Source organism: Sinohyriopsis cumingii, chromosome 1 (genome assembly GCF_028554795.1).
Source record: "Sinohyriopsis cumingii isolate HCF-2022 chromosome 1, ASM2855479v2, whole genome shotgun sequence".
In the NCBI taxonomy this organism is placed as follows: Eukaryota; Metazoa; Mollusca; class Bivalvia; order Unionida; family Unionidae; genus Sinohyriopsis; species Sinohyriopsis cumingii.
In genome coordinates, this window is record NC_142961.1 from 22,261,323 (window position 1) to 22,289,182 (window position 27,860).

The 27,860-nt window shown below is 34.3% G+C and overlaps 1 protein-coding gene and 2 non-coding genes across 3 annotated transcripts in view; all 3 read right to left on the reverse strand.

Annotated features, from left to right (window-relative positions):
- Nucleotides 1-1,157: 1,157 nt before the first annotated feature.
- LOC149806539 (protein LTV1 homolog) overlaps nucleotides 1,158-27,860 on the reverse strand; it is a 44,866-nt gene continuing 18,163 nt past the window's right edge. Inside the window, exons 7-11 of the mRNA XM_089954256.1 lie at nucleotides 23,700-23,827; nucleotides 20,313-20,464; nucleotides 18,720-18,772; nucleotides 16,831-17,025; nucleotides 1,158-4,494 (exon numbers count right to left, since the gene is read on the reverse strand). Coding sequence (XP_089810382.1) covers nucleotides 4,381-4,494; nucleotides 16,831-17,025; nucleotides 18,720-18,772; nucleotides 20,313-20,464; nucleotides 23,700-23,827 — 642 coding nt within the window. The 3' untranslated portion in view covers nucleotides 1,158-4,380. The remainder of the gene's footprint in view (nucleotides 4,495-16,830; nucleotides 17,026-18,719; nucleotides 18,773-20,312; nucleotides 20,465-23,699; nucleotides 23,828-27,860) is intronic.
- Nucleotides 11,032-11,096, reverse strand: LOC149806540 (small nucleolar RNA SNORD42). Its single transcript, XR_016413487.1, has one exon. It is a non-coding gene; the product is annotated as a small nucleolar RNA SNORD42 (small nucleolar RNA).
- LOC149806541 (small nucleolar RNA SNORD42) lies at nucleotides 12,783-12,849 on the reverse strand. The gene has a single exon (XR_016413482.1). It is a non-coding gene; the product is annotated as a small nucleolar RNA SNORD42 (small nucleolar RNA).

Genomic DNA, 27,860 nt, shown 5'->3' on the forward strand with positions numbered 1-27,860 from the left:
ATAATAATAATAATAAGCAATACAAACTTTGATTTAAGCGATTTTGATACAAATTATTTACTTTTTATCAATTTCTAGTGCAATTGATTGAATAATGTCACTCAGGCTTTTTGCTCGATTGAACTGGTACAATAAATTGTGCATTGGTCAGAGCTTAAAATATAAATGTGAGATTATAATCTGTCACACCGCAGAGGTTGTAGCGATATGACTGAATTTTGTTTAAAGCTACATTAAAATCATCCAAATTAAACCCATCACACAAATTTAAATATATTTCCATTTTTAACAATGTGGACCAAATTAGATAATGGATTTGTAACAGACCCTACTACTGTATTCATCTGTTACTAACCCTACAACTGTACCGATCTGTTGCTGACCCTACTACCGTACTGATCTGTTGCTGACGCTACTATTGTACTGATCTGTTGCCAACACAAACACTGTACTTATGCTATACTGACAATACAACTGTACTGTTACTGACCCTACTAATGCACTGATATGTTACTGACCCTACTACTGTACTCATCTCTAATGGACCATATAACTGTACTGATCTGTAATTGACCCTATCTAAGAACACCTGCATCTCATACTTCATTATAAATTTAGTTTTAAATATGCTTACGATAAAAATGAATTTAAACTATAAACTCCTTAAAATTTGGCCCTTTATTCTTTTTTAGATACTGATAATCAAATTTACTATATATGGTCTGTTGTCTAAGATGTGTGCAGTAATTAGGTCTTGTCAGCAATCACTAATGATGTGTAATTTGTCAGTTCATACGTGCGGTAGACAGGTGGGTGGAGTATTAGTTGGGTCAAATGGCCTGGGGTGCAATTTAAAACATAACTGAACACCATAATTAACATTGGACTTTTAAATCATTCACATCTTCTAGTAAGATTATCATCTCCACATTCCTTGTCACAAATGAACCCAATCTTATCACAGATATTATAAATGCCTATATCAACATGAATCAACAACAATTTTTGAAGACCTAAAGTAACATTCATACTGATCTTATTTTTCTATGAAAATTCATTCCATCTATATACCCCAGTATTCATAACAACATGTGCATAAAACACTCACCAAACTGAGTTTTGCAAACAAAATAAAAATGAAAACTACAAGCCAGAAATCAAAAGCAAGTTGAATGTATTTCCACTCATTGACATACACAAAGGAAACTTTTTGAAAGGTTAAATTTTCTTAACATAATTTGCCACCTTCTTGCCAATAGTGACAATTTACCCATAAGAAATAGATTAAAATAAATTTAAAAAATGTACAAATGTTTAACTTCAACATGCAACAAACACTTTGAAAATGTAAATTACCAAAATATGGCATAGACATGTCATATACATACAAAATGTAATCATAAGAACATTTTAGGTCTTATTTGAATAGTATTCAAGAAACTGTACATGGAAAGAAAACATCACCTTTAATCACGACAGCCTATGTTGGTACATATAGGATTACAAATCAGACCTTAGCTCTTTTAAAAAATCCTTTTAGTTAATATCAAAGCAAGCAGGGGGATATAGAAAGAAGTACTGGTGCTACCAACAAAATAATTGGTACTTGGTAAACTATATGTGCAAAGGATCACCACCTCTTTTTGGAAAAGAATGTGGATGATGAAATAAAAGTCACTGTTAACAAAAGTATGGATATAAAAAAGGCAACACAAAGCTCTTCTTGTAGCAATTAGTTTCATGTACAATCAGAACTGGTATTCATTTAAATGTATTCCATTCATACGAACCATCCCTATACCATTGATTTTAAGACAACATATATCTACATTATTCACAGAGTTTCAAGTACTAAAAAAGCCATGGTCATGATCCCCCTAAAATGGGCCAAGCTTGCTGACTGAAAAAAAATCAACTTGCGAAAGATTGTTTTAATGAATTCAACTATTTCAAGGTAATAGGATTATAACTTAAGGAAGAAGATGGCCCTTTACTAACCTGATAAAATAAGAGTTCACAAATTATTCAGTTGTGAGTATAAACAAAAATCGTCACAAAAACGTTTTGTGTTGTTCATGTAGTTTAAGAAACCAGTCTGCCAGCTTTATCTATGCAAAGAAAAGGAAACTTATTACAATTTCCACAAACAAATCTAATGAACCCATGTAAAATTAAATTTTTCAGTTCAAGGTCATTAAACTAAACAAATCTTTAAAAAAAACCTAGCCATTTCCAAAACCCTTATCTATGTATTAAGTTTTATACATGCATGCTTTTTTGAAACAATTTATATGTATTCTTACCATTTCCTTTCTTCCCATCAACATATCTATCTTATGTTATTTACAAAGATCTTATTTTGACAACTTCAATTATTAGCATATGATTTTCAGGTGCAAACGAATTCAAGAAAACAAAAGTTCCTTATTTGCAAACGAATGTGATTTCTTTGAAACATCTATTTTACTTTACCAGCTTTATTTGTGACATTATGTTGTCATATTCTGCAACAAGCAAACTTGCATAAAAGCCCTTCATATCCATATGTCAAGTTCAGTTATGATATATATAATTAATACTTTGTGGGTTGTTTTTGGCTTTAATATATATAAAGAAAATACATTACTAAACTGTAATCATATAAAGTATTCTTCAGATATATTCACAAACTGAGTTTGGTGAAAATCCATTTATATTTGTTTGTGTTATCATTGCTAGCAAGCCAGTACAGCAATAAACAGGAGTCAAGACCTTTTTCCTCAAATCAACTAAATACAAACTCTGGCACAAATTCACTTTTATATGTACTAGTTACAGTTTGTACATGTGCATTAAAGTACTTAAATACAAATAATGACCCTTGACTTGACTACAAGGTCAATCAATCTAGATTTAAACACAATCACATCAGTGTAGATAATTTTGGAGGTTGGATCTGACCATTTTCAATCAGAATCAATTACATAATGCAAGAAGTGTTTCATTAAAAACAGTGTCAATGCTGCCATTCATTCATGTTGAGTAGGAATAAAAAAGAGTTTCAAAAATGGAAATATGCTGGAGGTCAGACAAGATGGTAAAAATTGCATTGCCTGTGTGTTTTACTGAAAACCCCAAGCCATTAAAACCACAGTTCATAAAGGACAGCCCATGGAATATTGTCATGATGGCTATCAAATGCAGCCATCTTGGAGGTTGGATCAGCATCATTTTAAGACAGGAGCAAGAACATGTGTAAGAAAATGTGTTCTTTTTAAAAGCAAGAACATCAACAACCTCTGTACAACAATCTGTTCAGGAGAATTAGGGGTAACTAAACATCATAAGGATTTTAGTGTAAACCCCATTTGCAATATCTGACTGACTGATCAGTATCATTTTCATTTATGAGCACAACATATCATCACAAGTCTTTAGGAAATATAACAAACATACAACCATCTGTTCAGGAGATAAAAGTTATGAGATTTTCAAGATGGCTGCCATGATGGCCATTTTAAATGAGATCAGGATAATTTTCATTTAAACCAGCCAGACAGTATTTAGTGAAAACTCCATTAATGGAAAAGATGCAATAACAAAGTTTCAAAGATGGCCATCATGATGATAGCCTGAAAGCTCCATGTTGATACAGCTTTCCATGTAGGAAAAGTAGCAGTGGCCGCCTTGTTGTATTTCAGATCAGCATTCTTTTTATTTAAGACCAACCAGACATCATAAGAAGTCCTTAACTGAAAACTGATATGACCATGAATTCAGGAAGGATAGTGATAACAAGATTTCCATGATGGCTAATTTGGTGACCATACTGGATATCCATGGGGAACCAACCATTTTCAAACAGAACAAACTAGACTCTTGGATGAATGTGTATAGGTTCACGTCAATCCACCCAGTAGTTTAAGGAGTCATGAAAACAAGTAATTGCCTAATGAATGAGTGAACAACAGAAGATGTGCCAATGATATAAGCTCTCCTGGTATCTGACCAGTAGAAATAAAAAGTCTCTAGCATTAGCACAGTCCTGATAACAGCAGCCACAGCAATATTATTTTTCTTTGATTCTTGAATCTGTCGTGTTTCCTACACAATGATTACAACAATTCAATCTGGCCCTATTCAGGTAGCTCAGATACAGTTCTGTTCAAAATGTGAACTATACCTGGAAGACCTTGGTAACGTCCAGGTACAGTTCTGTTCAAGTTGTGAACTATACTTGGAATACCTTGGTAACAGCTCAGGTACAGTTCTGTTCTAGATGTGAACTACACCTGGAAAACCTTAGTGACAGGCAATGATATAAATTGCTGTAGTGAAAGCCTCTATCATTCAAGGCCAAACATCTGTCCTTAATTCAGAGCACCATACTGCTGATTCATGTTATGACAGTTTAATCCCTTGCAAATTGTTCTGTACATTTATTAACGTCTTCACCTGACGGATCTTTTCTTGTGCAAACATCTTTTTGTTGGCCTTCTTTTCTTCTCTTCTTTCCTGGAAAAGGACAGAATTTTTCTTTATCATCTTGATGATTCAATTTTGCATGATCAAAAAAAAATGATGAATGTGCAATTTAATGACAGTAGTTATTTCTTGCAAGTAGAAAATTTACATTTTTCAAACCCTCCCTTTGCACATGTATATGAATTTATAGAGAGTGAGTGACTGAACTTGATTTTTGTCCGAGAGAAAGAGGAGAAATTAAAAGAATAATAATATTGAAAAAGTCATCCCCTTTTAGAGGGTACAGAAATTTTAACTGCAAATGCATAAAAACTTTGCTCTATATGTATATGAGGAAGAAATAAGTTCAGTAAATCCAAAGTAGAAAATGTTGTCTTGACAACACATTTACTCATTAAATATAAATTGTTGGTCCGAAAACATGGACCACAGTATAAACGAGGGAGGGACCTCCCAAAAAAAGCACTAGGCATCCAGAAAACTGCGGGGTTGGTTGGTTGGGGGGGACTGGGCTGTTTAAAGTGCTTTTTGGGATGAAGTTGTTCAGTATTTCTCTATAAATTATTTTCAAAATGTCCAATATCTGAAAGATCGATAACATGATTCCAACTGGTTTCCTTAACTAAACATGGTACTCATAAACATTCACGTATTATGTCCCAGCTTTTTGTTTTATTAATTAATTATTCTTGTTTCTTGAGTAGTGTTTAATAGTATTTTATGAAACCAGGAGTTTCCGAAGAAAGGAACCAGACTAACTGATGATACACTACCAAACAAGATTCCTTTTTATCAAAACAAGCTACATTTATTTTGTGTGACAAATGTCTACGTCGAAACTCATTGTTTTTATTTTTCAATTAGTAAAATATTGATGCTGTGATTTCATTGCAAGTAATCATGAAACTTGTTATCATGAGAATTCAGGAATTCTCTGAAACTCATTTTTTCCCACAATGGGCCATATCTGTGAAACAAAGCTGTTTATTTTATGACGTACTCATTTCGCTTGGTTGCCTTGCTACCTTTAATCACAGTTATGACTGAGTAAGTTAATTTAAGAGTTTAATTAGGTTATGTACACAATAAAATTGATAACAGTGTCCATTGATCAATTGAAATGATTTACCCAATATATGACTGGGGCTGCTGGTTCTTAATCTTATAGGATTTGTAAACCTTTCAATTTTTTTTTTATTCCACCTCCTTTATTGGATTCAAAAGATGTAATTAATGTGATAATAGAAAAGGAGGCCCGCTTTTTATTTAGTGCAACAATACAACAAATGCTTCTGCTAGTCCAATATCAAAACACAGTGGGCGCTTAATTAGGTTCTGAGAAATGCTCGTGGACATAGTTGTTACAGTAGATTGACACATTTATGTTTAATTACAAGAGGACACCTTGCATTTATGATTAGACTTAAAAGGAACTAAAAGATACAACTAGCGCAAAAATTTCAATTGATAAAATATTTTATTTAATTGGTATTTATTCATTAAAGTACTGTCTCTACTAGGTGTAAGTGACATTTTCATCGATTGAAATTTCCTTGAATATCATTAATTGCGGTGTACTAAGAATGTTGTTTGAAAAGAAAATGTAAGAAATTATATGACTTCTTATTAAAAGTTGATATTTCATAATGTTGATTACAATTTCCTGGTTCTATCTACTGTTTTCAACCATAAAACGAGCCATATACAGTTTATGTTACCAATTTTGGTTGCGATTTTCAACAAAAAGGGAATTTTTTGGGGGGTATTTTCTGTTTAAACATGGGATCAATGCCTGACCCCGCATTATAAGCAGGTTCGCGAGTTATCGAGGGAGTGGTGTATAGGGTTGCACACACTTTTTTTCAACATCTATGGCTTTCAATGTGACATCACATCATTGCAACATTCAATCTGGCTTCTACTGGATCACACCTTTAGGTTGTTGGTTTATCATTAGGAATGAAAATCGGTGTTCACACTTTAAACAACTTATGGATTAGAAGTTGCTCCAACTCAATGAGATCAAAAGACAGCCAGCTTCCTTTTGTGACCTCTGATGGTTAGGTAATGAACAGAAGCTTCCTGGGACTATTGTTAGTATCACCTAACCATTAGTACTAGATTCCTCTAACACTTCCCATACAATTTTTGACATTTGGTAGCAACAGGGGACGCCGCTAGAGGGCAATGGCGATCAAGATTAACTTTTTCTCAAAATGTCAACCTCATTACACCCGGTACTTTCTCTGCTTTAATATGTAAAAAGCCGACATTATTACATCGGAATGTATTCATGGCTGAAAGGTCAAATGTCTGTATTTAGCGTATATGACATTGGGTAATTTCTACTACTTATTCATCGAAAAAAACGAAAAGCGAATTTTTCAAAACGCTGAAAAACTAAATAAACGAACATATATGCTCACCTACGCCTATTTTTAAATACTTTGGAGTTCTTTTTACGAGAATATTGGTAAAATGTGTGCAAACATTTGCGGAAAACCCACCAATTACGTCTTTTTCAAAGGTCACCCATGCCAGCAAGAATGGAAACTCTTCCTGGCACATGGGTACGTACAAAATGTAAACAATGACAACAATACGACATAATTTGGGTTCAAAAACACACAAAAACTTGACTGTATGAAAAGGCAGAAGTTTATAGCAAGGAATTGGATTATACAGCTGTACTGTTATTCATTATACCCAACTTATTACAAAATATTTGTACAACTTATGTTGTGTAATATATTTTCGAGGTTAGAGACTCGACGAGAGTATCACTCACCGACTTAGTGATACTAGACGTATTGATAATATGTATGTGATTGTGATCACTGAGATATTATCAATGTCAGGTCATCTGTTCTACGTACGATTCTTATCTAGAGACACTGGTCTTAAAATTAAAATGTTCATTTTTAGCAGGGAAGGCAAAGAGGTAAAAGTTAACTATTTTTCAGAATTTTGAAGAATGAAAACAAATTCATTTAAAATTGTCATGCCATTTTTTGTGAATATCAATATGAATATTGTCATCATAAGCCAAGGAATAGAAAATCGATCTGTAGTATTTCTCCATTTAAACAAATTCATAATCCTAAATATTTCTTGAGAACCAACTCAGTGCCAGTTTCTTCTCTATATCTGATACCACAATTGTCCTTACTTCATGAACTATGTAATATTGCTCAAAACAATGGTCAGAATTATTATGAAAATATCGCAAAGTTAGGACATCCAAAATTTAATGTTGCACCATCTTAAGTTGACACTATAGAAATCCTGACTTACTGTAATGAAAACTTAGTGGAAAACCTTTTGTCATCGATTTTATTTGATAGATATGAAAACTGACCAAATATATCATATGATAACTAAATTCTAAAATAGCAATTGTTATTTACTAAATTGTGATTTCAGATAAATGTATATATGTACAAGAACACTGTAATGAATATGCGCCATTGGTTTTAAGAGTAACATACAATTTCAACTTGGTATGACTCATGATTATGCTATTTCATGCAAAAATGTTAGGGGGCGTGTGATAAAAAGGCAAAGAAAGTCTTCAGAAGTACCTGGAACATAGAAAAAGTGAATTTATTCTTCACGCTGAATGTTCACAACACATTTATATATAACCATATGTAAAAAATATGCAACTTTCAGCATGAAGTAAGATGAGGTCAAGAATTTTCAAAAAGTGACCAAAGACCAATATTAAAAATGGTGGACGGTACATGTGTTCGAATGCTTCCTGTGAATTTATTTGAAAAGATATCATAAAGATGGGCTCATTTATGAAATCTGCACACTCAAATTAAGCAGAAAACATTCATTTTAAAAGCAACGTATAATTTCAACTTGTGTATGACTCAAAAATATAGTATTTCATGTAAAAAAGTTGGGGGGAGGGATAAAAAGGCACGGGGGGGGGGGGGCTTCTGAATTACTTGGAACATACAAAAAAAAGGTCTATTTATTCTCAAAGCTGAATATTCACAAAACATTTCTGTATAAAATATGTGTAAGAAATATGCAAATTTCAGCTTGAAATAACATGAGGTCAAGAATTTTAAAAAATTGCCAAAGACCAATATTAAAAATGGTGGACGGTACCATGTGTTTGAATGCTTCCTGTGAATTTATTTGGAAAGATATCATAAAGATGGGTTCATTTTTGAAATCTGCACACTCAAATTATGCAGAAAACATTCCATTTTTATATATTCTGTAATTATGAAAAAATCATCCCCTGTTGCTACATTTGGACATTCATGTTGAGGTGTATGTTCAAATTCAAATGCCTAGAATTTGTTGACACCATGCAGTGTTGGCATAGGGTAGTCATTTACCAATGGGCCTAACCAACTTAAATGATGTTACATTGAGTAATTTCTTTGATTATACTGTTAATTTGTTAATTCAGTGATGAAATGGAACATCGGTCAACAGGAGTAACCCTTATTTGTTCTATAACATGCTGTGGATAAGAGTTTAACTTAGGTTCAGATTATTATTTTGCATTATTAATTTTTGTTTGGGGTCACTTTTATGCCAAACTGAACATTTTGAGAACACCGTTGCAAGATACATATTAGCTACCATAATGCATGTTTCATATTTTCCTCTTTGTTGGTAAACTTGAGAGATTACGCACCAATGTGTCCTAAAGAACTTGACCTTTGGACAAAGTATGTGATTTTGAAAACTGACAGAGAAGAAACCATTTTTTCTTAACAGACTTACTACGACCATCACCCTTGACCTTAAGACCCCCAAATCTATACAAACCACCCAGTTTCATCAAGAAACTTACTCTAAACAAGTTATTATGCAAAAGCCATTTCTCTCCTTTCATTCTGTCATTAGTAACCGTGACCTTCTGACCCAAAAGTCAATAGGCCACTAGAGTTTTTAAAATTTTAAAAACCACAATTTACTTTTACATTGTATAGGTTCTTTGAGACATTGTTTAGCCACAAATGGACATACAGTAGTCCCCCTCTTGAACAGCCCCCCTGACCAGCGGCCACCCGCTCCTTACGGCCAGAATCCGTTGGCACCGACGAGCTTGTGTTCAAAAGTACCCCTCGCGAAAGGCCACCCGGCTAACGCGACCAGTGGCCAGCATATTAGTGCAAAATCATAAAATTTACCTCTCACAAGCGGCTGCATTTTATTTGAATATGTATCCAGAACCAGTATTGTATTCATAACGTGTGTTAAGTAATCCGATTTCTGTTTCCCGATGTCAGGTTTTCGTTACTGAAAGAAGTGTGGAGTAAAGTACATTTACCACTAAGATTAATATTATATCATTTACGCCTCACGAGAAGCCAAATTTATTCCATAAAAACCAAGAAAGACTCAAATTTTAATCCATACAAAAGGGTACGTACATGTAATCCAATTAGCCTTACTGCTGTGTTATCATAAGATGTCCGGTTTAGTCACTCTGATAATTGTTAAGAATACAATTATCGAACAGTAGTACCAGCTGAGAAGTGGCAGTATCAATGTACAATATCCAAGTCAGCAGGAAAATGGTTTAATAGCCTTTGTGGCTTCCCTTAGAAAGATGTTGAGCTTGTTCACTTTGGTAATCAGTGGCTATTACTACTGACAATAATTGTCAAAATTACGAATCCTAGCGGCCGCGAGGTCAAATCTGCATAATGTTAATGGTACATATTGAAGCCGTTTAGATGCATACAAAATTGTTTTATCGGTATTGTAGTTGGCAACATGAATAACTTACTGCAAAAAGATCAACATGTCATCGAGGAAAATAAAAATTCTCAGTTTAGAGGAGAACGTGAAAGTAATTCAACTGACGGCGGGGGGGGGAGGGGGGTCGTCGAGGATCCTTGCAGAAAACTAACGTCGGGAAGACTCAGATAAACAATATCGTGAAAGATAATGAAACAATTCTGCATAAGTGGAAAGGTGAAATGGACTGAGAAAGGAAGATTGTTTGTGCCAGGAGACGTTTGTATCCTGATTTGAAAGACAAGAAAAAGCAAAAATTTTGTCAGTTGAACTGGGATATGACGACTTTACCGCATGTAACGGATGGTTGCACATATTTCAAGTGCGACACAATATCAAGTGTTCTGTCATTAGCGGCGAATCAGCTGATGTTAATAATGAAGTTGTCGAAGATTGGAACAAAAGACTAAACGATATATGCAGGGGATATGACAGCAAGGATATTTTTAATGTGATGAGATTGGTTTGTTTTTTAGACTGTTACCAACAAAGTGACGTGATGTGAACTGTAACATACTTATAAAGACAGTTTTAAAACTGTATCAATGGTTATTCATAGCATTCTTTTGCAAATGATGACAAAGTTTGTTTTACATTTATTTCACATCATGCATGTGATTTTTTAATTAAAATATTAAATATTTAAAATTAAATGTACTTGTGACTTTTTTCATATGTATTTACTATTCGCATTTGTCATCCCCCTCTAGAAAGGCCACCCGCATTATAAGGCCACTTCCCTGCTGCATTAGGGGTGGCCTTATAAGAGGGGGACTACTGTAATACCAAAGCACACATCAGTGGTTCCTTAGAGGTCCTCACTGTATATCGGGAGAAATATCCTCCATCATTTGTGTGCTCAGAGAAAGAACAAAAATTTTGAACTGGATCATTTGCTTTTAACACTGAAATTACACGTATAAATCAAAGCACTGAAAGTACTGCACAATGGCTGAATAATCAAACATATTAACTGATAAAGATGTAAATCATTTCATTTTTTTTCTAAAAATATTTTAGGCTAGTGCCAAACACCATTTGACCTCGTCGTTTGCCCTTTTAATGTGATTCATTAAATCCTGGTCCACTTAAAAAACAGGTACCGAAATACCTTCATGGTCTGGTGGAATTATTTTGCAAGTAATCTGCATGAACAATGCATGCATAATACTACACTTTTTAGTCAAGTGGAGTATTTTCTAATCTATTTTCTAATGAAAGGCAAAATGGACATGTCATTCTTGCTGAATTGCATTTACAGAAGTACTGTCCATCAGTGAGAACAATAAAGCCTATTTATGAGCCTAGTTTGGAGAAGTTCTCATGGTGCCATGCAAGAATTTGAACTAGACAGACTTTCCCCAAAATAAATATAAAAGCTCTGGGGAATTCCAAGTGGAATATCTTCTTTCCAGCAAATACACTTCATGTCGATCATTTGTTCCAATTGTTTGCTTTTAGTTATAAAATGTCATTTATTTGTATAAACATTGTTTATATGCAACAAACTTCAGAAAGAAGTTGCCACAGTGAAACTAACAATGTCTGCAAGTGAAGCGAACACAGCTTGCATGTTGTTTTCAACTATCAGCTGTTTCTTCAGACTAGTTTTACTCAAATATATGCATCACCCACCATTTTGCTAACAAACTGGAAACTGTAGAACTGTACCATTTGTCAGAGACAGGAAATCAGTCAAAAGCTGACCATGTAAATGGATTAGGCTAACTCTATTGAATACTGAAGCACTAAGTGGCTATAAACTTCTTTGCCAGAATATTCCCACACATATGAATTAAAGGATTACATAGTGTCTGTCCAATGCTACTATGACAGGAAATCATGATATGCTAAGAAACATTCTGGCATTTGAATTCTTATGCTGACAATGAAAACATGACTGGTTGACCATGACAGCTGATCACTGCAACTTTTATGCAAGCTGGCAACTGAGTGTGTGGATCATGTATTAGCTGCTTATCAAAATACAAATATAAAACTATTTAATTTAAACTGGTTTATGAATTAACATTTATGTTGATAGTTTTGATCTATCATAAAGTATTACAACTTGAAGACTGTAACAAGACTACATTCAGTTGATGCAAGGATACAATTAGCACTTAAGTGTGGCAAAAACTCAAAACAGCAAATTTCCCCAGATACAAATTGTTATCGGAAGGCTGTAATGGCAATTATGAATTATCCTTACAATCCCAATGAATGGACAAAATTTATGTTTCCGTTGATGGGCATTTTTACAATGGAGATAATGGGAATACAAATACTAAAATTTCTTATGTATGACAAATTTACACAAGACACAAAATAACCCAACTCAAGTTTCCCTTAGTTCTATCTGCATGTTATTCAGTCTAGTGGATCATTACGGCTTTCCTAATGCATGATGGCATACTCATTTCAAGTTGCAAGTAAGGACAAGTTTGCAACGTTGAATAAAACCTGGATTGCATAACACCTTTAACTTGAGATGTACTGTCTGGTTACTTGAACAACTGAACAGAAATTAAAAATACCAAAGCACACATCAGTGGTTCCTTAGCAGTCTTCATTGTGTATCATTAGAAAAATATCTTCCATCATTTGTGTGCTCTGAGAAAGAATTAAAATTCTGAACTGGATTTACTATCAAACGGATTGAAATTTGCATGTATAAATCAAATTGCTGAAAGTAATGCACAGTAGCCAAACAATCAAACCTATTAACTGATAAAGATATATACTTCTTTTTTTTTTCTAAAAATATTTAAGGCTAGTGTTGAAGACCATTTGTCTCTAGAAGAATGACCTCTTTGTTTGCCATTTTAATGGGATTCATTAAGTCCGGGTCAACTTATAAAATAGGTACTGGAATACCTTCATGGTCTGGTGGAATTATTTTTGCAGGTATTCTGCATGAACAATGCATGCATAATACTACACTTTTTATACCAGTGCAGTAGGTTCTAATCTACATTATAATGATAGGTAAAATGAACTCCTGCAAAATTATCTAGACAAATTTTCATATCGATGTTAAAGGCCCTGGTACACTTAAGATGGAACCAAGTTGTTACTCTAATATAACCCTGGTTGCCAAAATGCTCAACCAGTATCTACAGGTGAAGTGATGGAAGCAGTGTCACATCCTCTGTCTGACTATCTGGCAATCAACTGAACCATTACCCTAGTTTCATTCAACCAGATTTTCATGTGGCTTTATGTGATCTGTGTCAAATGATGGTACAGTAAAAGAAACTCAGTTTTACTTATGACGAAAGAATGCAGTCTGCCCAAATATTGGAAGCATGATATTTCTTTTGAGCAATGAGATGACATCAGATCTCACATTTACAAAGTTTCCTTGGCTGATGGAGTCTCGCTTTTTGCATTAGTCTCTTCAATGATATTGTCTGAAATTTTCAATTTAATTTTGGTTAGAATTATTGCAGAAGGTAGGTCTAGAAAAATCATAAGAGAAAAAGAGATCTTTGATTCAATGTGTTCTTCTGATGCATTTATTGAAGCACTGCCCATCTGTGAGACCAATAAAGCCTATTAATGAGCACAGTCTGAAGTTCTCATGGTGCCAAGCAAGAATTTGAACTAGACAGTCTTTCCCAAAATATAACAGCTCTGGGGAATTCCAAGTGGAATAGAATCTTTCCTGGGATAAATCCAACAAATACACATCATTCTCATCATCTGTGCCAATTGTTTGCTTTTAGTCATAAAATGTTATTAGCATAAACATTGTGTATATGCCATATACTTCAGAAGGAAGCTGCTACAGTGAAACTAACAATACCTGAAAGTGATGCAAACAGCTCACACGTTGTTTCCAGCTAATCAGCAGCTTATTCAGACTTGTTATCTCAAACATGTCACCCACCATTTCGCTAACAAACTGGAAACTGTAGAACTGTACCATTTATCAGAGACATGAAACCAGTCAAAAGCTGACTGTGAATGGATTAGGCAATTAGGCTACATGTGACTGCAAAATGTAATTATATCTATGAATTCATAATGACTGCAATAAAATTATCTTATCTTGGCTGAGACATGTTAGTAGTCTTTAGCACTGCTACTACGACAGGAAATCATCATTTGCTACGAAACAGTCATAGTCATTCTGGTATTTGAAATCTCATGATGACAATGAAAACATAGATTGGTTGACCATAACAGCTGATCATTGAGTTTTTATGCAAGCTGGCAGCAGTGTGTGGATCATACAATAGCTGCTTATCACAATACAAAGGTAAAACTATTCACTTTAAACTGGTTCTGAGGTCAAGAAATCCTATCTTGTCAAAGAGTCTTTGCTCTTAAAATTCTAAGAAATCAGTAAAATTTGCATGTAAAATATGAAAATCATGCTGAAGCAATATTATATGCAACATAAATATGAATAACAACTGATATCTCTTATCTGGGTTACAGTATGTAACTGCAATTAACTTTTTTAAAACAAGAATGTATATGAATGCTAACATGTCATATCTTTTATTATTAACATCAAGTTGATAAGAGTTGATCTAAAAGGTTGGATCCAAACCTCTTTCAGGACAAGAATTTTGGACCAGACTTTTCACTACCAACTAAAGTGGAGTAAATTTAAAAGCATACAAACTTTATAAACAAATAAAGAAGACAAGGTGCTTTTTGGGTGGTGTGGGTGAAGGATGTGGGGTGTGGTTGGGGTAATACTGGTGTTCAAAAGTCCACAGACTTATGTTGGCGAACAATGAAAGTTACTCTAGTATCAGATCTATAAACTGTAACATATTTTATTTTTAAACTGATATAAATGAAAAACTTTAACCAGATGGATGGATGGACATGTGTAACACTACATGTATCATCATGAATCAAACTGTACACACTAGGGCTGTAATGATTACATGGATAGCCAGTAATGGTTTGAGTATTAGTAGTAAACAGTTATAAAAATACGTAACACGTTAATCCAGACACAGACACACCCATATGCCATTCACTTTTTAACAACAATCATATTTAGTTAGCTGAATTAATCAAGAAATTGAAAGGGTCATTAAATGTCTCACTCTCAGCATTTTGTTTAAAAAAAATAATAAACAAGATTTAAACATTAACTGTAACACTGCAACACGTATAAGCCTGACGAGTCAGAGTTTCCTCTGACCCGTGTCACCCCATTTTTTATATCTGGATATTTTTGTTGGGGTGTAGGGTCAGACTCCATTCATTATTGAAAAGTTGGAATTCGCCGACACCATTTGGTGTAGGCCTGGGGTAACCGCTTACTAGCCAGCCTAGCAAACTTGAACATCCTTTCATCGAGATATACCTGCATGATATTGATAGGAATATGATTTATTTTCTTGATCATCTTCATTCTAATTGTTAAAAATATTTTACCTGCACACATCAGTGGTTCCTTAGAGGATCTTCATGATAAACAATAGCTAATGCTACGTTCATCTGTTGGTAAGTTATGCATCATTTGTGTGCCCATTTACTATCTGTATGAAATGTTCAAGTACACCTCAAGAAAACTGATTTCTTACAGGCCAAACAAACACTCTGATTTACAGTGAATTCATTTAGTTTCATGGTCATCAATTTTTGCAGTTCAGCAAAAACTTACATAAATGTATGTATGGGGAAGAACATGCTTTTATTTTTATAGATGACTCTTTGCTTGCTGGGTCCAGATAGTTGGTAACCACATGCATAAAAACTTACATCCTATGAATTACAGTATTTAATCAGCAATTTAATAAGCCCTGACCTTATGACAATCTTACCCAACAGTTCCACATATTTTCCGTTAAAAATAAATTTGAAGAATAGATCTTTCTTTTAGAGTATTAACTCGGCCAAATTCTGAAAGAAATGTATGAAAAATGAACATGATCCAAGTCTTTTCAACAAAAGACCCTTTACTAAATCAATTTAAATCCATGGAGTCTTTTGAGCAGCTGCAATTGCAGTTTCCTGCCAACTGGTAACTAATGTACCTGCTATAGCTCTTCTTAATAAAAAAAAATCCATGCCAGATCTTTAGCTATTAAGTGGAACAATCTGCGATCAAACGGATAAATTCTGATAAAGGACTACAATTCTGACAATATGTAAATACTGCACTTGATCCAAGCCTTCCTAATCTAGTGCCTCAAGGTTCAATGCTTTCAATTCACATAGTCCTTAAAATGTTAAATGGAATTCAAAACGCATCTATGGATGGGTGTTCCAACCTGATAATGCCTTCCCTGGGTCCCAAGTATATTTGTATATTTTACTGGAACAGCCCTGAGCAGAAATGAAATTTCTGATTATAAATCTGAGGTCAAACAAAACCTATCACTAAGTTCCAGAAGAACACTGGTGAAAATCAAGCACGATTTAAATCTTGCATAAAGCTCTCGACCAAAATTTGGTTTCAAGTCTTCAAAAGTTATAAAGTGTAGATGAATTCATTGACAGGCAGTCAGACATGGGTAACATTACATGACTAAAGAATATGGCAGAGCATAAAAAAGAAGTTAATTTGGTACATGACTGAATGTACATTTATTTTTATGGATGTGCCTCCCAAGTTACCTTTCTTTCTTGTTTTATTGCTTGTTTTCTGGACTTCTTTTCCTCCATGGTCTCATCTCTTGGTCTGTAAGTGCTGGCATGGTCAATCCGCTCATTGTCCCTCATCCCTTTCTCAATCTGCTTTCTTGTCAGTCCACGCACTGGCAGGGAATCATCTGGTATCCCCAGTTTCTTTGTGAGCTTCAATGGCTTTTCCTAGAAATGTTCCAGATTATGATAAATAACTGTGCATCATTGCTGGCAACTGCAACAATCTAGAGTGAATAATTCACATGAAATATGTATATAAACCAATATTCTGAGTAACAAAAGTCATGTATTTCTTTCATACTGCTTACCAGATCATAATAGGCAAGGTGCCATTCCACTACTTTGCAAATCCAGCCATCCAACTAAAAAAAAAATTAATGTCTCTTGGTTTGCTTTAACACAAAGGTGCTAAAATGTCATCTGCTTACCACAACTGATGTCAAATGATGTATCCTATGTAAGCAAGAATCTTGTGGTCTTGCGGGTTTTGATGCCAATTTTCCACACATGATTGAGCATACGTGGCCAGTACAATGGTGAGAGAATCTGGAAAGACCCCAGGAAGAACCACCAAGCCATAAGCAGCTACTAGCATGCTTTCTTACATACTCATGTTGGTTGAGGTTAGGCTCAAGCTCACGTGGACAGGTGAGATGGGAGAGTAATCTGTAAAGGTGAGTGCATCGAGGGATTGATGCCTAATCCCATCACTGGTCAATTTCTCCTGAGTGGAAATACCTGATTCTACAGACTAAATGGGGGAGGATTTGGGCAAGGTTTCGTCAATATCTAGCAATAAAACAAACTAAATGAAAGGATTTACTGAACTGAAAAGTGGGTGGATCTGACAATCAGGTGAAATAACTTCATTAACTCATGAATCAGATATTATGTTCGGACTTTCTACTTTTTAGCCTGGGATCTAAGACGACTGGTCTGAACTGCACACAGGATGAGACTAAAATGATGGGTCCAATAAGCAACAAAAAAAAAAGAACTCCAACTTTTGCCATTCTGCATATGCACAAGCCAAATAGTCAATGAAAAGCTATGTTTCTAGCACAACTAAGCTCCAGGCTAAACAAAAAACTGGATGTATTCAGAATTAACCTCCAAAATGTGTTTCTACCCCCATTTCAGACATAAATGAAAAATACTCTGGGGCCAAATGAGTTAAGGGAGTTACTGTGCACAAATGAAAGTGGAACAGATTGATGAAAGGACACAAGAACAGACAGATAGAAGGGCAGTCGTAAATTAATATCCAGTTTTCTACAGAATAAAATTCAGTCAGAAAACGTGGAGTATACTTCTTATACGATAGAAAACTCCTTGGATCAATCGGAAAAAGCACCAAATTTATAGGAATCTGCAAGACCCCTCAACATGCAAGCTGTCAAGACACAAGCTGAGATCGTGACTAATCAATGACACGATGTGGTATTAATCCCCACATCCAAAGGAAAACCGAATTTCTCTTTTTCGCTTTGAATGGCTTAATTTGCAAGGTACTGAAGGGACTACTCAAGGTACTGAAGGGACTACTCAACAGGCAAATTATACTTTCAATCTCCATCTTCAAACAATGCTGATGATTGGATTTAAATAAGTCTCCAATCAAAACCCTAAGAAAAATGTGATTAGGGGGCAACAGTCAATAAAACTAAGAAAAATGTGACATATAGTTCTCAGCAATTGGAAGTTACTGCGTTTCTATCTAGCCCAAACAACTGAAAATACTGGTAAGTCTGAAAAAGATGAGACACCATATTCCATGGAAGCCTTGTTTAATTAAGGATGAAGAAGAGAAAACCACTTCATTTATTCAGAATGTCTATATTGTTTCTATCTTTACATACCTTCTGTGGTTCCTCAATGACCTTTGGATGATTATATACACTGGAATACGTACCTGACAAAGAAAGAACATTGCATTTCAGAATTAATATTTCCATGCATAAATTATTCAACCAACATTAATTATGCAGAAGGCACTTCTGCAAAACAAGCATTTAAATCTGCACCTTAAGTTTAAGCAGAAACAAATTCCGGTGAAGATAATTTACAAAGGATATGAAAAACAGCTAACAATACAATTTTGTGAGAAGCTGACCATGACCCGCATGTAAGCCCATCTCAAATTTTAATGATGACAGCATTTATTTAGTTACCTAATGATAAGTGCATAGTAAAACTATATTCCAAATCGAAAGAGGGTGGAAAAAAATTATCACTCGTCATCTGTCTATCCATTTGCACAAGGTGTATCGCATAGAATGGAAACAATCATATGCCATCTTCCTTTCACACCAGTCAACTCGTCAAGTGTTTCAAGACCTGCCATATTTTCCCTCTTAATAACAGGGAGTGTATTGGTCTTCCCATTTTCCTTGTACCAGATGGATTCTGGTAGTCTTGCTGGCATCATTTTGAAGATTATTTCTGATGGCACCTATGTTATTTCTTTGTTGCTTTTGTATTCTTTCCAATGTGTTCCTCTTGTCTTTATGAAGCATTTGTTCTTGAAGGAGTTCAGTTTATATGCTATTGTTCATGTGCACCTCAAGCTTTCTGATCCATCCAGGAAGGTGAAGTTGTTTACCTTTTTTTACTGAATTGCCCTCCACTGTGATCGTGTCGGATTTCTGAATTACAAGTACCTTCGTCTTTATTGCACTGATCTTCAACCCAGTTTGCTCAGCTCAAATATTTCAGTTTGTTTTACTTTGCAGCTCCTCATATGTGGTATTTTGTAGTGCAAATTCCAGATTCCCCAGCACCTACCCGTTGCCTATACATGAAAGTCAAAATGGTAATTCTAATGTGCCATCTTTTATGATCCATCCAACATTACTCCAAGCTAAAATAGAGGCAAGATGCATCCCTGTTTAACTCTAGTGAACACTGAACCATTCTGGAGTTCATTGTTGTGTGAAAATGGTATTGAAAAAAAGAAAGCAAAGTAACAAACTTTAACATTGAGGTAAATCTAGGGTATGGATAGATTTACAGCCAACATACATGCAAATGGATACCGAAATAATCTCTACGTGATCTCATAAATTTAAGCCATCAAAGTATTTAAGGGTCATAAGATGGATGAACTGTAAAGCATTGTCATGGATAAAATTACATATACAAATATTTAAACAATACAAAGAAACAAAATTAGGAAAGGAAATAAAGGAATTGAAATTAAAATTCATACATGAATTCATTCATTCATGGGTCTTCACTTCCAGAAAGAAAATTAAAATAGTCAATATTGTTAAACCATAAGGTATTTTATGTCTAAAATGGCTCAAACCAAAGAAAATTAAGATTTTTAACTATGCAATAACAGATAAGGAATCCAGATATTTTTTTACAACTATTGATAAAACCATGGAGAAAAATATTCCACATAGGACATTTATCTCATGAAAGCATGCATGATAAATTTTTTTTTTTACTGAGGATGGATTCACAATCCCATTTTTCCTTAGGTTCCTCCACAATAATTTCAATCATCTCTGTGTCAGTTTCATCATCTCCTTCTGAATCGTCACTTGCCACCTTCACTTCCTGTTCCACAACACCCACTGCCACCACATCCTTCAGCTTACTGCAAGAACAACATATACTGTTTTACTTGCCACTGGGATTTGAACATTAAAGAATGCCAGTTGTGAAACCTTATCCAAAATTAACTTGTACATCAGGCTCATTTGCAAACCCAAGTCTCTTTCCAATGCAAAAGCCCATTGTTTATTTTCACTTTTTGTGCTACATAGCCTCAGTGTCTGGGTCATGATTTGACAATTTTATGTGCTTCTTCAACACATTAACCCCTAGCGATGACTTTATGGGGCAGGAGGTAGTAGCCTATTGCCGAGCTCTGTAGCGTCATGGTCATGCATTATACACTAAAGTGGGTGGTATTATAGAAAGGTAGACAGATGTAGCTCTACAATGATTCCAAATAATCTGGAATATCTAGTTGCACTACAAAATACAGATAGAAAAACCTCATTTTTTGGACCCGACCTTTTTTTTTACCCAAAATCTGCCCGTGGTCGGAATCTGATTTTGTGTCCGGATTTTAGACTTTTTGGTCTCAGACCTAAGGCAAACCGGTATGAGCTGCAAAGAGACAGATGAGCCTTTGCAAAAAGTATGATAAGATGGGCATTTGGAATAAAGAGTGGTCTCCATACAAAAATAATGGCTTTGTTTAACAAAAAAATAAAATCCAAATTTTACCCTTCTGCTCATGCGCAAGTCAAAAAGTCACCGAAAATCAATGTTTCTAACACCACTAGGCAGTTTGTTATTGAAAGATGACCGGGGATTTGGTGTTTTCCAGTCTATTCAGAAATAGCTTTCAAAATGTGTTTCCTACTCGATTTTTAGGCAAAAATGACAAAAAGCTCCAGGGGTTAATGTGTTAACTACATTAATAGATTGGAAAGGGAAGTAACTCCAGTATCTCAAAAAGTTATACTGAGCTTTTTAGTTACCCACTCAATCCAGAATTCTTTATTTAACTAGAATTATCAGGTCTGAAATCAGTTGTGATTTATTTGCTCATATATAAACATACCTAACTAAAACGAGCCATAACTTAGCTCTGCCATCACATAATGTACCAGAAGACCTGGCTATACACTGTTCTAAAGATGATTACATGCAAACAGTACAGACCTCAAACTGCTGGTTCATTATGTGTTGGCAGTTCTGGCCACACAGCTTACAGCTGAGAAAGCACAAAAAATAATGTAAACCTTTTAAGAAAATAGCTATGAATAAGACTTGTGATTTTCACTGACAATCAAAGTGGGCAACAATTAAATTGTGCCAGACATTTTTATTCTGGGCAAATTTCCAGAAGAAGCATGAAAAATGAGATAGCAACATGCCATTGGCAAACAAAGGTCAAAATGCCAGGAATGAATTCAGCTGGAGAACAAACTGATGGAGCTACCATTCTGCTGTCATAACATGGCCCTCCTTAGTATTGTGTTCTAGCACGAGAATTCCCAGTGAAACAAAAGGACTTGAAACTTTCAAACAGTTGTTTCTTCTTCATGAAAATAGTTTTCATTCATGATTTTGTATGCTAATGAAGGTCAAAAAATAACAAAATCTAATAAAATGTTCTGTATATCAATTGGCTAAAGAATATAGGCATTAACTAAAATGTTCAATGAAAAAGCGTACTTGCTGGCAATCAAGAGGACAGAATACTTATTCACTGAAAATTGTAGGCTCTACCAAACCTTCAAAAGCAGGGGTTATAATAGTGGTTTAATTAATTACTTATGGACGAATAACATCTTTTAGTTGGTAAAACCCACAAATTAGAACAGCAAGTGTTACGAACTAAAACAATGACCAGTAGTGTTTAAAAACTCAAGACTAGTTTAATTCACAATGATCTGTCATATAATACATAAAGCTCTGTGTTAAAAAGAATAATTCAAACAAAAATCACAAGTAAAGTGATTTATCAATACTGGTATCTACAAATGATGACCAGTGTTATGTATATTTATGTGTATTATCATTTTTAATTATAGTTCATATGGGTTATTTAGTTAAAATATTGTATATACTAAATTTCTTTTCGTAAGTTCACACTGCAAGGTGAGTGATGTATCATGTACATAGATTCATTCATACAGTGCCAAGGTTGAGTTGCACTACTGCTGAAGGAAACATCATGTGATCCAACAAGGACACAAATTTTTATAAAGGCCAGGCAGACCAAAGTTTTGATTAATTATTATCTGATCTTGTTTACTAGTTGAAATCATTCTAAAAGAAATATGCTTTTCATTTGTTTCTGAAACTTTGACTTAACTTTGTATATAAGTGAATTATTATGTTGAATTAGGCATTCTTAGTAGTACCAAAAGTCTTTGAAGTTATTCAGTTATACTGCAAGGAATTCATTTATGTAACTGAATCATTCACTGGAATTACAGTGCTCGAAATATTCTGATTAAGTGGAATAATAGCTGTCAAGGAAATACTGTGAATTACTTAAAGACATTTGGATATTTATAGCTGTTATGGAATCACTGTGAATTCATTTAAAGATATTTTGGAATTATATCATTGGGATTCTTCTGTAATGTTGATACATCAGTACATTATAGACCATCATTCAGAATACCAATGGAACTCATTCAGATTACTTTATACTTTTGAACTGAACTTATTTTCACATTTAGGATTTTATTCACCATATTGTAAGTAATTTTTATCCTTTCACTTTGTTTTTAGGGAAACAAATAATATTTTCAATTTTACAAAACTTGTTGGTTTTCACTCTTTCTTGTTACTTATTTTGAGAACATACAGTCATAACACAACAATATACTCTCAGTTACAAAGCTATCAAAAACTGCAGTTGTATTGACATGACTCTGTCACACAATACTCCAAGATAACTTGTATTTGGACAGTTTTTTTATCAATGTCTGAAGTTTCAAATAATGACCATAACGTAAATAGCAGCAACCTAAACTGCAGGCAAATCAAGGTCTACATTATTTATTATGGCATCAGGCCAAAATATATGCCATGCATTATTCTAACTTTATTCTAAATAATGTGATAGATTAAGTGTTTGGATATTGAGCTTGAAGTTGAATCTTGCTTGAAATGTTTCAAGAACAGGGGCAGATCTGGGGATAAACTGCTTGGGTTTATCTTTTATATACAGATTAATGATGTACATTTACTTTCTATCGTGACAGAATTTGATTTATAATCATCATAGAATTTGATTTATAATTAGATCAGAATACTGGTTCCAGAAATCGTTATTTTTAAAATATTTAATTGCTACATACACCTCCTTCTGCTGTGTTTCAAATTCATCCAAGATATGGTCCAACATATGACTCCCCTGCTGCAAATTTCCATCTATCTCCTCATGATCCAAAGCACCGATCTCTGACTCATCGTACTCCTCATACAGCTACAAGTCAGATAGAGAAATGCTTTTCAATAACAGTGTTTTTACATGTTCTTCTACCTAAAGACACTGCTCTACTGGGCAAAAGTAACTTCCATAAATTCATGACAAGACCATTACTTCCTTTTAACTGATGATTAATGGCATCACCTCTGTTATTCTTCTGCTGTGGTAGACATACTGTATTTCAGCTTTGCACTATTTTCTTTTAGATCAAAGCAGATATCAAATAAGTCTTTTGGAGAAGACCCTATGTTATAACAATTATCCATTTTGGGGGAGTCATAATGAGATTTTCAGGACAGCCATCATGGCAGCCATACTGGATGTATAACTGGCATGATCTCCATTTTCGACCAACTAGGCATAAGTCTACTGGTGAAAATCCATTGTTGATATATTCATTCATTTGGAAGGAGAACAGATAAGAATTTGTTAAAGATAGCAACCAGACATAGTGGCCATATTGAGGGTTAGTCGTTTTCATTTAGGAACAAACTGACACCATGAGACCTCTTCTGATGAAAACCCAATGTCAAAATGACTTTCCTTTTCAGAGTAGCAAAGACAAGATTTTCAAGATGGCCACACCATTTTAATTTTGGATTAGCGGAACACTATAAGAAGTCTTAAAGTGAAATTCCCACAATGCTAAAAATATTTGTTCAGAAGAAGTAGTGATACCAAAATTTTCAGGATGGCCATGGTGGCAGCCATATTAGAAAACAGATTGGTGCCATTTTCATTTAGGAATAACTAGACATCATAAGAAGCCTTCTGGTTAAAACATCATATCAATGAATTTCAATTCAGGAGGAGTAGTGATAACAAAATGTCAAGACAGACATTGTGATGACCATACTGGAGTTCAGATTGGCACCATTTTCATTTAAGACCAAAAAGTCATCATAAGAAGGCTTTTGAGAGTAGCAATAACAACATTTTAAAGATGGCTTATGTGATGTCGTACTGGATGCAAGGTAGGCACAATTTTCATCGAAGATCAAAAACATGTCTCTGTGAAAACCTTATGCTGATAAGATAATCCATTCTGTAAAAGTGGTAAATACAATAACAAGATTTTCAAATGGCTGATCTGGTAGCCATATTCTATGTCAGATCAGCATAATTATCATTTCAGACCAACATGCCATCACAAGAAGTATTTTAGTGAAAATCCCATGTTGATAGGACCATCCATTCAGGAGTGACATATTAAAGCCTGAAGGGAAGGGCAGAAATCAATATCAACCAGATCAAGAATAGAGTGGGTAATATATGCTTTAACACGTTATCTGAGAGGGATAAAAACAAGTAAGTACTGTTTCACTAGCAAGGTACTCAAAACCCTCAACTAAAATGAAATGGACACTGATAACCAAAAATTGCACAATGACGGTGGAAAAAATACCAATTACTACACAAAAGGGATATGATTATCAGAGACCGTCCTGAAACATGAGAACTACAATAAAGTCCAAGAAAAGAAAGAATGATATTTTGAAAGACTGGAATCAGATAACAAACACTTTCTTATCCTGAAAAGTTGTCATTTTAACATTGTCACCTGGGTATCTCCCTGTCCCCTGGGGACTAGAACCCAGTTCAAAACATAGAAATGGTTCCTAGCCCCACCGTTCAAGTATATATAAACTTATTTAGTATCACACTGAGTGTGAATTTATGCAACCAGCATGGATTCATTGGTTTGTCCTTACCAACATAGGTTCATTACTTCAAAACCATTCATATCTCCACCTACAGTAGCCATGATGGCTCAGTGGTCAGGGAATTAGATGCATAACCAGAAGGGTTTGGGATCAGTTCCTGCCACTGGATTAGTTAAACGTACTACAGAATATTTTACACAGATTTATCTTGTAAGGCCATCACTTTTTTTATCCTAGTAATTAAATTTTTAAGCATTTTAGTAGAAAAGCATATTGGTTTTAATCCCTATCAATGCAAAATAAAATTTAACAAAATGTGCGACTATTAGCGCTGAATATATCAAATGCTATAGAATAAACATATACATGTGATAATAATGAAAACAAACTCTTTTAGACACTTTCATGGCAAGACAATTTTTAAAGTGTTTAGCAGCTTGGTTTCTTTTGCACGGCAATGAGAGTAATGTGTTTTGCTGAAGGAGATTAACAGAAATGCACGCAAATCATTCTTCACAAAGATAATATTATCCACAATGTTCCTTACTATATTTCTATTTATTCAGCTAAAATTACAAATTATTCCATTTAATCTCAAAGGCACATTTTTTTGTTAATCTATATAACTTATTTTATAAAAATGTATGCATTCTGTGTTCTAAACTAGTACTTAAAAATCTGTTTTGAATTATTCCTGCAAGGGGAAGAAATCTGCTTAATCCCAATCCTGTGATTTTTTAATAGTTCTCATTATAGCTTCCTTCCCCTGTTTAAATAGGCAAACTACAGACCTGAAGGCAGTTGATTTTTTCTGTATGTCTGACCAGTTTTCAGTAAGGTGTAACAAAATATCATAAACTGCTATTTTAAAGCTGGAAAACGTAATAAAAAGTTTGGTATTCGAAACATGCAGAGACGATAAACATTAACTGAAACATTTGTAAAGTACATGTAGACTTTATTTACCACTAGTACAGTTGCAAAGACTTTAGTTCCAAACCCTATGCAGCTCAATGGCTTGTTGCTATCTCCAAGCTTGATGTAATTCTTGGAAATTCTTCTTCCATTTCACATGATGATGCAATCACACTCCCACCACGAGACATACTCAAATTGGCATGTGATGTCCAAAAAACGTAATTGTGTCTCTTCCAGCTTTATTCACAAGAATGTGAATATTTCTTTGTATTCTTCTGTGTTGATTATTAACACTTTTCAAGAGACTTATTTTCCCTTTCGTCTTAAACATGTATCGCTTGCTGGACGCTTTTTTAAAAAAATTATATGATCAGCAGTTTGATCACGCAGACGCTTCACATAAATAGGTGCAGTTTAAAGCATCTGAGGTGCTGCTGTAAAGTTAGTCTGGTTTCCTGACTACTTTTATTAATTCTAATATGAAACCCGGATCCAAATCAAACACGGATGAACCAGTTATCTGGATTTTTCAGAAATGATGATTTAATCCATAGTTTTGCTTTTGTGCTGTAAGTCCGTATCTGAAGGGTAATTTTCCTAAGACTTATGGCAAAACTATAAGGGTTGGCAGGTCTGAAACTGACATGTACATCATGCTTTCATTCAAGTCTGGTCAAAATGTACTCAGTGGTTTTGGGAGTTTGTCAATGATATTTTATGCTTAATAATGGTGGTCATATCTGACAACAGATGGGCATAATTTGTGAACATTTAGGAGGTCTTCATAACAGATGTTTTCAGTCAATTCTGTTAAGCAGTTTTTTAAAAACAAAATTGAAAGGACATCATGCAGGGATGTTTTCTGTGAAATTTGGTCTCATTCTGAAGAGTGTATTTTTAAAAGCCATATCATGGTTTTCTATATTTTAATAACAGGCCATATTTGATAGCAGACTGTCATCATTAGACCAATTTGAAAGATCAAAATTTGTTGTGTCTATTTTATTTGATGAAGTTATTTAAACAACACTTAAACTTTTTTGAAGGTGGTCATATCTCATGGCAGATAAGCATCATATGAACAAATTAGAAAGAGCTCCATTCCAGCAGATTTATGCATTTGAAAGTAATCTTCCCTGCCAGAGCAATTACTGGAAATTTCTAAAATAGGAGCTTTCATGAACCATTATGGAATCTTGCACCAATTTCTCACCAACCCAGTTTGATGTTCTGATGTGCTTATTTAGGAAAATTTGCAAACCATGTCATTCAATTTATGAGGAAAGTATGGTTACTTATGACAATTCTTATGTTACGTGTTTAGGCTCTAATAAACAGTAACAAAAGAAAGAGAGCAAACAAGCTTTGAAAAATTTAACAAATAATTTATTTCCCTGGAAAACACGGTAAAAAATAAAAAATAAAAACTTAGTCTTAAGAATCAAATC